The 12542-nt window shown below is 40.6% G+C and overlaps 1 protein-coding gene across 3 annotated transcripts in view; it reads left to right on the plus strand.

Moving 5' to 3' along the window:
• Nucleotides 1-12542, plus strand: part of KYNU (kynureninase) — a 61189-nt gene that overhangs the window by 11084 nt on the left and 37563 nt on the right. For all 3 annotated transcript variants that reach the window (XM_053948318.1, XM_053948316.1, XM_053948317.1), the window contains exons 3-4: nt 1781-1901; nt 8560-8642. In XM_053948318.1, the coding sequence (XP_053804293.1) occupies nt 1781-1901; nt 8560-8642 (204 nt within the window). The remainder of the gene's footprint in view (nt 1-1780; nt 1902-8559; nt 8643-12542) is intronic.

Consider the following 12542-nt stretch of genomic DNA (forward strand, 5'->3'; position numbering starts at 1 on the left):
GACAAGTGCTAGGAGAAAAGAATATCACAGTGAATGTGGAGTTGTTGGAGCATGAAGAGGTGCTGATCAGGAGAAATTACAGAGATGGTGAAAGAAACGAGCAGCAATGGTCCAAAATGGATCTTTTAGTGATGTCAGAGAGGAGGAAGTAAAGAGCTTTTTGTCAAAAGGAAAAAAAAAGTTCATCCAGATTTAGAGTTGATAACACATCAAGAAAAGATTATCTGAAGGAACAGGTATAAAGATGTTAAAATAACTTTATCAAAAAGGCAATGCCCTATGTCTCCAACAGTGCAGAGTTGTTTTTATTTAGAAAGAACTGTGGTGTAAGAAAAGCTGGCTGATAATTCCTCACCTGTTTTACTGCTTGGTGAGTATTGGTGAGATGGAGCTCCAGATTCTTGAGCAAAGATCCTTCTCTCTAACCCCAGGGGGACAGTGTTATTGTGTTTCTTGGTAGGAAAAGAACTTTTAATAGAATCAATTTGGGGGCATGGATGATATTTATGCCTCTCTGTTTTCATTCATATTACAATGGAGATGAAAAACAGACAGAGTATCTGCAAAACAGATTAGGCTGAGATTAATCTCTGACTTATGCTTTTTAAAAGCCTCTAAAACTTTAATTAAGAAATTACCCAAGTTGTCTATACTCCTGAAAAATGTGTTTCTGGGGAAGTTCAACGAAATTGGTAATTGTTAGGGCAAAAGGTAGTAAGAAACCTTTTCCAGGCTGTTTTTCTACCAGCCTTACAAAATTTTCATAGAATGAATTGCAATCTTACGGTTCATTTTTAGCATGTATCTTAACATGCTCATTCATTTGATCCTTATTCTGAGGGATATCAATTATATTTATCAAAATTATATGTGATATTAGCTTTTAGGGGTATTGTAAGTATAGGTTTAGACAAATGCAAATCACTACTTCTAGAAGGTCGCTATCGCTTGTCCCTCCAAGAATCTCTAACATGAGAAGTAACAGAAGAAGGCTGTGTTTGGATTGATAGATGATGACACAGGGTAATTAGATTGTTCAGAGCCTCACTAGAGCTATTATTTATAAATTTCTACTGCCTTGCTTTTCTCCTAATCATTGAAAGGATTTGTCAACATAGATTTCCTCCTTCTCCTCAGATGATGACAGGAAGTGCAGCCCACAGTATTTGCTGACAAGACAAGAACTTTTGAGACTGCCTTCAAATACTCTCCTCAGCAATTACATGTTTTCTAAATAGAGATTTAATTGTGCAGAGACAACTTACATGAAAGACACAGATTTACCTAGTTCTAACTTTTATTAAATGCATGATCCCAGTAGCTTCATGACTCAGAGTAGGCATATTTTGGTGGTGGAAGAAAAGTGGATAGCCTGATAGGGAAAATACCTCCTGTTTACTCACTGTTGGTTACAGACCTGATAAAATTGGTGCCAGTGTCTGCTTCTCACACAGCCCCTGAGAACTGGGGATTTAGTGGTGCCTGAATTCTAATCAGCTCCAAAAGTTGTAGGAGGAAAAGGTGAATAGTTGCTTGCAAATTGTCTCCTTAGGTGCTCCTCAGGGTTACCTGAGTGATGTTCTGGGAGAGAGGTCAGGATGTGACACCTCTGTTTGCAAGTGGGGACCATGATGTCCCAGGGGATGGACAGAGCTCTGGGAGTGGCACGTGTGTTTGGGGGTGTGCACTCCTGCTGACCCTCCTGTGCTGTGTCCCACTCCTGCTGACCCTCCTGTGCTCAGTCCCATGTGCATTTTGTTTCTCTGGTTTCCCTCCACAGCTGACCTGACTCTGGTGAATGGAGAGGAGAGCTGTGTGTACTTTGCTGGGAATTCTCTTGGGCTCCAGCCAAGAAAAGTTAAAACTTACTTGGATGAAGAACTGGACAAGTGGGCTCGGACGTGAGTACCCTGCAGGGTGTGCCAGATGCTGGCCTGAGCTTCAGAGGAGCTCTTTATTTTGGGATCTGCCTTGGAACTGCTTGAGCAGCAGAAGAGTGCATTAAAAGTACTGCAGCCCAGGAGTAAAACATGTTCAGTGTTTCCCCAGCGCTGTTTATATCTCTTTTAAAGGCAGGAGCAGTAAAACAGGCAGATAGACCCTTTCAGCTGTGAGAGCCTGTGCTGTGTGTGGTGGCTCTGCTTAGCTCACCTGGAGGACCTGTGCAGTTTAACCCTCCCCACCCTGCAGTGTTTATAAAGTGTTCCTACAAAGCACTCAAGCCTATTTGGTTGCTGCTGCTTGCTGGTGAATGTGGTGGGGTTCCAGGCCCTGTGATTTTCTAATTAATGGTTTTAACTGTGTGATTCACCCCACAGGCCTTGCAATGAGCAGTTCCCCTTGAAACAGCACCGAATGCAGGTGATGCTGCAGCAAATGCTGGCAGGTTTTTGGCTCCTCTTAAACCAGGTCTCTGCCTGACAAGTTCATTTTATTTAGAAAGAAACATTCCTGTCTTCTCAGTATGATCTCAGCAAGGAGCTGAGTGTGAATTACAACAAGCTTTGCTAAATCAACCTGATGTAAAAGAGACAGGATAAAAGAAAGACACATTGCGGGAAAGGGACACTGTCATCATAACAAATGGGGAACTTTTTAATATACATGGGGGAAAGAAAAAGCTTTTTTTTTGCTCTTTATTTAGGTTTTTTTAATATTATGTTCTGTTCCATTAAGAGTCTGTGCTTTGAGATCCCCAGCACCTGCCTGAGCAGCTGGAGCAGGGATGAGTAAGGAAAATGATGAGTAAAAAACAGGGAACTGAAGGTGGGAAAAAAAAATAACATCCAGATGAGTGAGTGAGCTGGGCGAGAGATGAACTCTTTTATAGGGTGCGGGATACGAGTGGAACAGATGTGATTTCATGGTGAGAGAGCAGAGGAAATATGGAGAGGCAGAAGAGGAAAAATGAATTCTGCTAAGTGGGCAGCCTTGTTTCAGCAGGAATGGTTGAGATGGAGGCTTCTCAATGCAAATGTGAGAAATCTGTAGCTGCTGTTCCACTTGTAAATGTATGAATGCTGGGAGCTCATCAATATGGTTTATTGATTCCTCTTTTTCACCTGTATTTTTATAGGTGAGAAGGCTGAGAATGAGTGGGAATGAGTGGAACTTTGGGAAGAGCTCGTTCCTTCTGGCTATTCAGGCAGCACAGCAATGCAGTTCCTCCAGTCGTTTGAAAAAATTGCAACCCTGTCCATTCCTGTGCTGTTATCCCACTTTGTCAGGGAAACAGCTGAGCTCTTTCAAAAAGCAGAAGTCAGATAACATTCTTAGAGTGATGCACTGGGACTGCAAATGTATTTCAGATCCTTCAGTGTATCTTTTCACTGCCTTACTTCTATTCTTGTGTTTGTCTTTGCTGCAGTGAAAGATGAGTTTTTCCACAGTGACTGTAAAAACCTGGAAGAAAAAGGTAGGCAGTGTGTTCCTTCAGATCACAAGTGCCTTCAGGAACTGTATCTAGGGGGGAAATATGGCTGAGCAATGATTTCAAGCCACTTCAAGAGAGGGAGCAGAACTAGAAAGGCAAAGGCTGTTTGCCAAAAACACAGCTTAGCCTCAAAAGCCTTGCCCAGAATAAATCAGAAAGTTTAGAAACAAATTAAAACCAAAACAAAGTACCAACTAAGCAAAACCCCTCAAATTAAGATCAACAAAGAAACAGAATAAAATCCTGAATCTAAAGCAACTGAGACAGCCAGGGTACAATCAAGATTATTTTGAGGAGAACAGTGTATGCTTAGAGAAGGTGGTGAATGGAATGCAAAGAAATAGGTGGGTGAAGGCACAGAAATGAGTACTTTTATTCCAGTCACCAAGGACAGCTTAGCAAAACCCAGTCTAAGGTGGTAGCTGTTCCCAGCTGAAGGCTGTTCAGTGGCTGTTGTGTCAGCAGTGTGGGATGTAGTGGCTCTGGCTTAGATAAATAAGTATCAAGAATCTAGGAAATGGCATGCAAATTAGGTACATCCATCAAGTCAGCAATGGTATAGATTCTGGCTTTCTTATAAATTGGTTTATTGCATTTTCTGTTTGTTGTGTCTTGGGACCCCTCTCAAAGAGCTGTGAGTCTATTTAAATGGCTTTCACTGCCCACAGTTAAGGGCAAGAGAGAAAAGGAAGATTATCAGAGCTGACCAAGGGCAGGGGAGCCGTAGCTTTATCTCCAGGTAGTGATGGTAACTCATCAGGCAAATAGCAGGGAGAGAAAAGCATGGAAAAGCCTCTCTCATTGTGTTTCCTCTTAGTGCCTAGTTCCTCTCCCCACCTCCCCTTTAACTGGTGGGTTCCAGCTCTCATCCGACATCTGCCTCCCACATACCTTCTCTGGATTTGTATTCTTCCTCTCCATATCCCTTCCCACTGTTCCTTATGCTAATGTAGCAAGACTAAAAATCCAAGCCACTGGCTTTCTTAGCATGGATTTCAAAGCAGCCTCTGAGGCTTCATCCTTTAGTTATGATTTCAGCTAAATCCCAGATTTATTGAATAAGGGGTGAAAAGGGATGGAGAGTTGTTCCCTCATGTTTAGCCTAGAGTAGCCAGTAACCCAATGTTTTAAAAGTCCAAACTTCAAGGGACTTTTTTGGTTGGAAGAAAGCCAAGAGATGCTTTGCAGTGCCTTGTTTTCCCCTCTGCCCTGCCAGAACTCGTAAAGTAATTAAAATATTTTATAGAATCATTACTGTGTGTGAGCATACTCACTGCAGCAGGCAATGTCTCTCGTCTGAATAACTCATTAAAGTGGAACAATTAAAACAGAAGGGAGCCTGCTGTAGCCAGTTGTGCTCCTGTGAAGGGCTGGCAGGGTGACTGGGGAGTGGGGAACCTGCTGCACGCAAGTCTTGAGGACTGGAGTTGTTGAGCAAAATTAAGACTGAAAGGGAAAATAATTGTTCCCTGTGGATGTATCAATGTAGGACAAGGAAGGAACCACTAATATGAAAAGTATGCTGGCATAGTAAATATAAACAAGGAATTACTGAATTGAAGCTAGAAATAAAACATATATATATATATATATATATATATATACACACACCTCTAAGCATTGAAGTGGTCTGGCAAGAGGCTGACATGGACAAAGGATATTAACAACCTCCTAGTCTGAGGAAGGTTTATAATAGAACACTTGCAGTAGCAAAGACTATTTTCAGCAAGTCAGAAGGTATCTTAGGGTCTGTGTGCTGAACTGGTCCAGCAAGACAGAAGAATGCTGCAGACAGGAGTGCAGCTTGGCCAAGCCCTGTTGGACAGCCCCACCTCTCCTGCCATTCTCAGCACTCTGCCTTCCAGCAGGTTCTGTGGTAGAGCTGCAAATTCCTGTTTCAATGCCCTGGGATTTTTAGTTTTGTCTTTAATCTGCTGGTCCATACAGTTCTTTATCTTTTGATTTGCCTTCCCTTTTTTGGCTGTTTCTTTGCTGGAAACCTTGGTCCAACTTAAGAGTCTGTACTGGCTCATTAAATACCTTGCATCATTTTTGGCAAAGGAGCAAGAAGGAAATTTGCACTTGAACAAGATTTGGATGAGCACAGAAGATTCCTGAAGATGGCAATTAATTTAAATTCCTTTTCTCACCGCCTTTGAAACCTTGGGATCATCTCAGAAAATGTGTTTCCAGCTCCCCTAGCAAGCTTTAAATCAACCAGACCTCAGCGAATAAAACGTGGCATTGTGATCTCCTGCCAAATTGAAAATAAAATGGTAACCAACTAAAAATTAATTTGCACAATGAGAAACTCTCATAGAAGTTGAAGAAATATCTGTTTGTCTGATGCTCTGTGATTTGATGGGTGAAGTTTTATATTCATTAATTTGGATACCTCAATTTAAATCTCTTTTGCTACCTAGGGTGCAGTGGGGGGAAAAAAGGGATGTAGGCTCTCCATGTATGAGGGGAATGCCAGGAGCATTTGTGTCCTTAAAGATTATTACCCCCAGTGCCTACCAGAGCTGAGAGAGGGGTGGCATAATATAGAGAGATATAAATTCTCTGAGGCAGAGCATAGAATTTTACAACCTAAGTGTAATAGGATGTATTGTGCCATCAGCAAAGTCTACAGAGTTTCATGCGATTAAAATAAAAAAAAAAAAGGGTCCAAGAATATGCTTTTAACTACCATTTTAGAGGCAATAATTTTTGTCTCTTGGCATTTATATTGGCCATCAAGAGGGAGGCAAGCTGTAAGCTGTGCCATAATAATAATAATAAGAATAATAATAAATGCTGCCTCTCCCTTCTTTCAATATGGTTAAATGTCCATGTTTTCCTCTCAGAATAAAACATTTTCATGACCAAAATCTCACAACTGTTTTCATGATAACTTGGAAATTTATTCTGAAATTTTGATAGTCCTGTATGCTGATAGAGAGAACTTTCATTAGTAAATTCCCATTAGGATGACACTAATGGCTATAAAATCAGGGAAAGCTAATGAAAGAGAGTCCCATAGGTAGTTAGGACTTATTTTTCCCATCTTATTATATTTGCTATCCTCTTTCAGAAATACAGATTCCCTCAGGCTGGGAGCCACTGAAAATCTTTGGGGGTTTTATTTTAAGAGTCTGTATTATCCTAAAGTCCCTTGATCGCTGTATTACAGTTAAGAATAAGACAGGAAATTACCAATAAATGTCTTGCTGTTTGTGAAACATATACCCCTGTCTTCAGGGAATGCAGCTGCATTGTGGGCTAGGAGAAGGGAGGAAATTTTAGCGCTACTCCTGCCCCTCACAGCATTTTGTCCCCTCCCCACCCACTGCCTTTATTCCTCATCTATGAAATGCTCTTTAATGAGGGTTATTTCACACTGCCTGCTCTCTGCTGTCGAGGACTCATCAGAGAGCAATTGTAAAATGGAGGAAAGCAGTCAGCTGCTTTAGCAGGACCTCATCCAAACTGAGGAGCAGGGTCCCCCTAGTCTGTGTGGGATTGGACTTGTTGAGCATGAGGATGTTCTTTTTTCTGTAAGAGGTGTTCAGTTGCACTCCTTCAGTTGTTCACCTAATCTAGTCCAAAATTAAATGGGGTTTTGTAAGGATGAGAGGCTTGAAATGGTTAATACAGCTGTGCTTTTTTAAAAGCATCAGCTCCCTTATTTTTTATTACTGTAGTTCTTATTTGGACATATCCCTATGTGGCATGAATTAGACCCAAGTCAATCAAAAAGGGTCTGACTGTAAAATGCTCAGGTAATTTTTGCAAGAAACAGAATGAAACTCTACCCGAGAAGGAAAAGTGTGAGGTGGATAGGGAAAACCAATCTTTTAAATAGCCTTGAGGATGGGGTAGTGTCTCATGCATCCTCCTTTCTCATGTCTTAATCTGCCAGCTGTCCTCCTATGGTTTTGAGTGAATCTTGTGGGTCAGTTCTTCTTTAAAAGGTTTACTACTTTTTTTCCTTTTTTCTCACATCAGAGCTTTTAGGGCTTCTTCTGCTCTTTACCCAGCTTCCTACTGGCTTTGTCTTTATTTTGAAACAGCTTTATACTCAGCCTCATGCAGCCTGGTGTTTCCAACTCCACAAGTACCCCGTCGTGCTCAGCAAATATGAAAATCATCCAGTGTGAGATGGGAGCCCAGAGCAATGTTTTCCTGGATTAGCACCATTATTACTTTTCTCAATCTGCCTCCATTTGCATTTAAATCTGTACTCTACACCCTGCATGTTTAAGAAAATAGATATTTTTTATTTATATATGCATGGCAGATATATAAGAAAACTTAGAAGTTTTCTTCTCTGTCATAATTGAAGGAAAATTTAGTTCAGAGCACTTAATCCAGAACTGAATTTATACATCTGTCACTTCAGAGTAGCAACACACTTGAGCTTAAGGTGACCATGCAGACAGGAGCAGCTTGAAATAGAAAGGTTTAAAATACCCTTTGTCAACCCAAAAACCTTTATGCACACTGAGATCTAGAACAATTTTTCAGGGAGAAGAGAAGCAATAAAAATTAGCAAGCAGCTCTGTTGATGCAGGGAAGCACCTGCCCCTGCATGAAGTACCCTCTGGTTTATGTAGAAGAGTGAGCTCAGACAGGAGATGCAGGAGGATGGAAATTGTTTCTGACAAGAAATATTCCTGTCTGGGAGCAAGGCAGTGTTTAAGTCTCTCATCCTCTGCACCATCTAATGCCCAGCCAGAAATGCAGGTTGGGAAGTCTGTGGGGTGATCTCTGCTGTCTGTGCAGTGGCGTGAGCCTGGCTTAGCAGGTGCCATCCCACACTGGGATGCCCTGTCCCAGCTTTCCTGTCCCCAGAGTCTCCCAGAACCCATGTAGCCATTTCAAGGGGCTTGTGAGAAAGCTATCATCTTTAATTCTGAGGAATTTGTAGAGGAATTTTGTGGGCCAAAATAAATAATTTTCAAGCAACTGAAATCCTGTCTCAAACCAATAAATTGCCTTTGCTCTGAGGTTTAATGGTATAAGTGTTGTGCTCAGCTTAGGCAATTCTCATCCTCCAAATGTGGAGTCTCCAAATCAGAGACTCTTAGGACTGATCCAAGCAGAATGCCACACATTTTCATCATTTTTCCCTTCCTTTTCAGAGGTGTCCATGGCCATTTCAATGGCCAGCGCCCGTGGGCTTTGGCAGACGAGTGCATCCTGGACCTGATGGCTGAGCTGGTTGGTAGGTGTGACATGCAGGGGAACACCTTTTTCCAGAAATAAAAACAAATTTAGTTTCTTTAAGACTCAAAACCCTGAAACTTTGTAGGCAGAATTTAGTTCCTTTTATTCTTATGTTTGAAAGGTTTTCTTGTGCGTGGACTAATGTTTTATTTTAAGGCTGTACAAATGTTTTAGTGGATGAATGTGTGTGATAATGTATGACCATGTGCATATCATGAAACTAATTGCAGCAGAGGATTTCTTGGAGCATCATAAAACACCATAAAACACGTGAAGCCCTTTTAAAGGGTATTTGGTATTGCAGAGTCTCAGTCACTCTTCCAGAAGTAAAATTATTAACTTTCCCCTTTTGATAAATTATTTCTATCTAGAAATTTTCTGTTTTACCTCCACTTTTTCCTGCCACTAAATCCAGACTCATATTTAAGAGCTGCTTATGGCAATGAAGCAGATAATTGGGGCAGGACCTGCTATTGATGAGTTCCCATGACTCTGCTGTCCCCCTTGAGGGGCCTGCAGTGCTGCAGGACTTTGGCAGGAAGTGCTTCTGTTTATTCCAGAGATTGAGGAGCCCTGGAGACTCCTCCTGGTGAATTTGCCATGAAAGCAGTCAGCTGAGTGGGAACGAAAATCTCCTCTATCACTTCTTACTCCGTGTAGTTGCTGAAATAATCTTTCACTGGGATTTCCTTCAGAGCTGTCTCTGAAGGAGGAAGAGGAAATTATCTTGGCAAGGTCTTTTTCTCCCCAGCCCTCCCAGCTGTTGTCAAGGCTAGGTTAGTAGATTTTTGGGGAGATCTGGCCTGTATTTCAATAGGTGTTGAAGGCAATTCTCAATAGTGACTATCAGAACTGAATTATCAGGCATTCATTTGTGCCATCACTAAGGAAAAATACTACCCTTATGTTGACCTACTGTATTCTAGATATTGTATTGTAATTTCTCCTCCAACTGCAGACAAGTGTTCAATGAGAAAATTATAGTTTTTCTCCTTCAAGCAAAGCAAATGGGGTTGGAACAATTGGGAGCAGAGACATTAACGAATGTTTCATGACAAGTTTATTTATAAACTTATAAATAAAATCCCTCTCTGAATTCTTTATGAAGTTTCCAAATAGCTAAAATAGTGGATGTTATTATTGGAGCAGAACAAATGCAATAAATTATTGTCGTAGTTGGTTTATCCATGATGTAAACTCTGAGATAATATAATTATGAGTGTGGCTACACTGGGCATCACTGATCTATGTAGAAAAATCCCATCTGCAGAATGAAATAAAAATCTCAAAATGCAGATTAGGGATTCTGATTTTGTAAGTTGCTATTGTACCTGATGTTGCTCAGGAGGTTAAGAAGTTACTTCTCTTGCTTTCATTACATTCAAGGGCAAGCTCAGCACCCTCATCCATTAAGCATCATAGGACATAAAAATGTGGAAATATAAAGGAGTGGAGGGTGTGAAATGCTGAACACAGCTGATTTAGGGGTTTCTCCATTATGACCTATCTCCCTTGGCCAGTGGATATTCTTGTTCTGATAGGGTACAACTAGGAAGATGTGGAAAGGTGCCTTGAAATTTTCAGCTGTAAACCTTGAATTTATCTAAGCAGGCAGACAAGAACTTCTCTTATGTCATACTCCCAGGCACTCCAATCAAGGTAAGACCACTGATGTTCTTCACATAATCAGGAGAGAGAGAGCTAAGATTCCCCAAAGGACAGCCGGAAACTTCTGAGTTATCATCTTTCTCTGCATCACCTTCTGTGGCTGTTTGCTTTGTTTGCAGAATGTGGAGCCCCGAGGCAGGCTGAGCCCTGACCTCCTGCCACTGCCCCTGCCAGGGTCCCCCTGGCCTCAGCTGTAGGTTAAGAGTCACTGCAGAAAGCAGAGAACGAGGCTGGGACCCTTTTACCCTTAACCATCTGTCTTGTAGAGGCTGCCAACTAAGTCTCTATTTTAATATTAATTTAACTACAAGATGCATTGTAGGTGTAAGGAGATGGAAATGAAAGCTTCGCTTAAATTTCATCTAGTTGCTCATCCATCTCCTTACTTTCCTTTTATTTACCGAGCTCCATGTGCCACCAGTGCTTTTGCATCACCATGGCTTAACCACAATGAACTTATTGTCATTTTCTTCATGGTAAACAAATATTTCCAAAATTTTCAATTAAAAATTATGACTGAAGTCACCTAAACACTAACCTAATTTTTTTGGTTTTAAAATTATTTCTTGGGAAGTGCTTCCTGTTGTTTTTCTCAAAGATAAAAGGCATGGTTTGGATTCTGTTCTCCAGAATCTTTGGGGCTTTGTTTGATTAAATTGTAAAACATGTGTAGAGTTTTGTTTAGAAAAGACCCTCATGGTTTTTTTTTTTTTTTTTTTCAGGACACAGGTTAGTGATTCTTAGAATGCAAATGAATTAATATTTCCCAAATAATGGATGTATCACAGTCAATTCCAATTTTTAAAATTGTAGGCAATGGTGAAGAGGCTAAAAGGATAAACGGAGGGGGAGAAAAGCTATATTAAAGTGCTCTTTTCAATGTGGTATTCCACAGATTCATGAATTGATTTAGGCTGGAAGGGATCTTAAAGTTCCAACCCTCACAATTTATGCTTAAGTACCATTTTCCAACAAAAATTAATATTGATTATGTATGAGTATGTAGCTGAATGAATTCTGAATTTACTTTCTTATTGACTTTAATGTAAGAACAATAACAGAACCTTACTGGTTTTTTTTTAATTCAGTGTTGAACCTGCTTTGGCAGAGGAGGAAGAATTGTCATTTCTCACCCTAAGTAGTGGTAGCAACTAAACCTTATTCAGGAATGGACCAAGGACTGTAAAACACCTTTGTCTGCTTAATGGTTTATAGTGCACGAACACCTTGCTTATTAAAGGCAGTCACATTTTCTTGTTCAATGAAAGTTACAGTAGTAAATACGTTGTGAAATGAAGAGTCAAGGTCAGTGGAGGCCAAAGCTTTTTTCCTGTGCTCACACCAAGTGGCAGAAGGCAGTGAAGGCAATCTCTGCCTCTCCTACCAGACTTTATTAAAACATTACAACCTTGGCAGGATCACCTTCTGATGGAACAAGATTAACTGTGTGGCTGCTGCTCTACGATGGGCTCGGGCAGGTCTCTGTTGAGGGAAGACTGAACGCTGAGCAGATTTGGAGTGACTTTGAGTGATAAGGATTATTTGAAATAACCAAAATGTTTTTGAAACTGGGGCCCTTAGCCTTTTTTCAATCATTTTACAAAATGCTTTTTACTTACTCCAGCGAGGATCAGACTTCCCTGGCAGTCAGAGAGGAGAAGGATGGCAGTGTCTGCCTAACGCAATCATAATTGTCTTTGAAGTTGTACTTTGTAAACGCTGCTTCCTTTTATTAAAGAGGAGATTTATCATGCAGAACATACAGGTTTTAGCCTGTCCTGGAGATATGGTATAAAGTTAGGAAATAAGGAAGGCAAACATAATTTTGTCTCCCGTGTGCCGGGTCTTTGAATATTGTAATAGGTTAATTGGATCATGGAAAGGTTGTTTTCTGAAATGCAGTGCAGGTTATAAAGGATAACAGTTTTCCAATGACATGGATGAGGTTTGTTTTGTGGGCATGAAATTCAATAATGGAAGGCTTTTAATAAATATATAATTTACGGAAGACCAAGACTTACATGACAAATGTAGCGTCATATTTAATTTGGGATGCTAACGTGCAGCTAAAAGTGATCTACAGATTAACCATTTGTTTTATACAGAATAAGTACAGCAGGCAGAGGATTGCTGGTGCAGAATTTGCTGTGAAAACCACAGATTTCAGGGAAGGAGCAGAGGGACAAATAAGAACAATATCATTTCTTGATCCTGTCCCTTTTTTCAGCCT

Source organism: Vidua chalybeata, chromosome 7 (assembly GCF_026979565.1).
Source record: "Vidua chalybeata isolate OUT-0048 chromosome 7, bVidCha1 merged haplotype, whole genome shotgun sequence".
Lineage (NCBI taxonomy): Eukaryota > Metazoa > Chordata > Aves > Passeriformes > Viduidae > Vidua > Vidua chalybeata.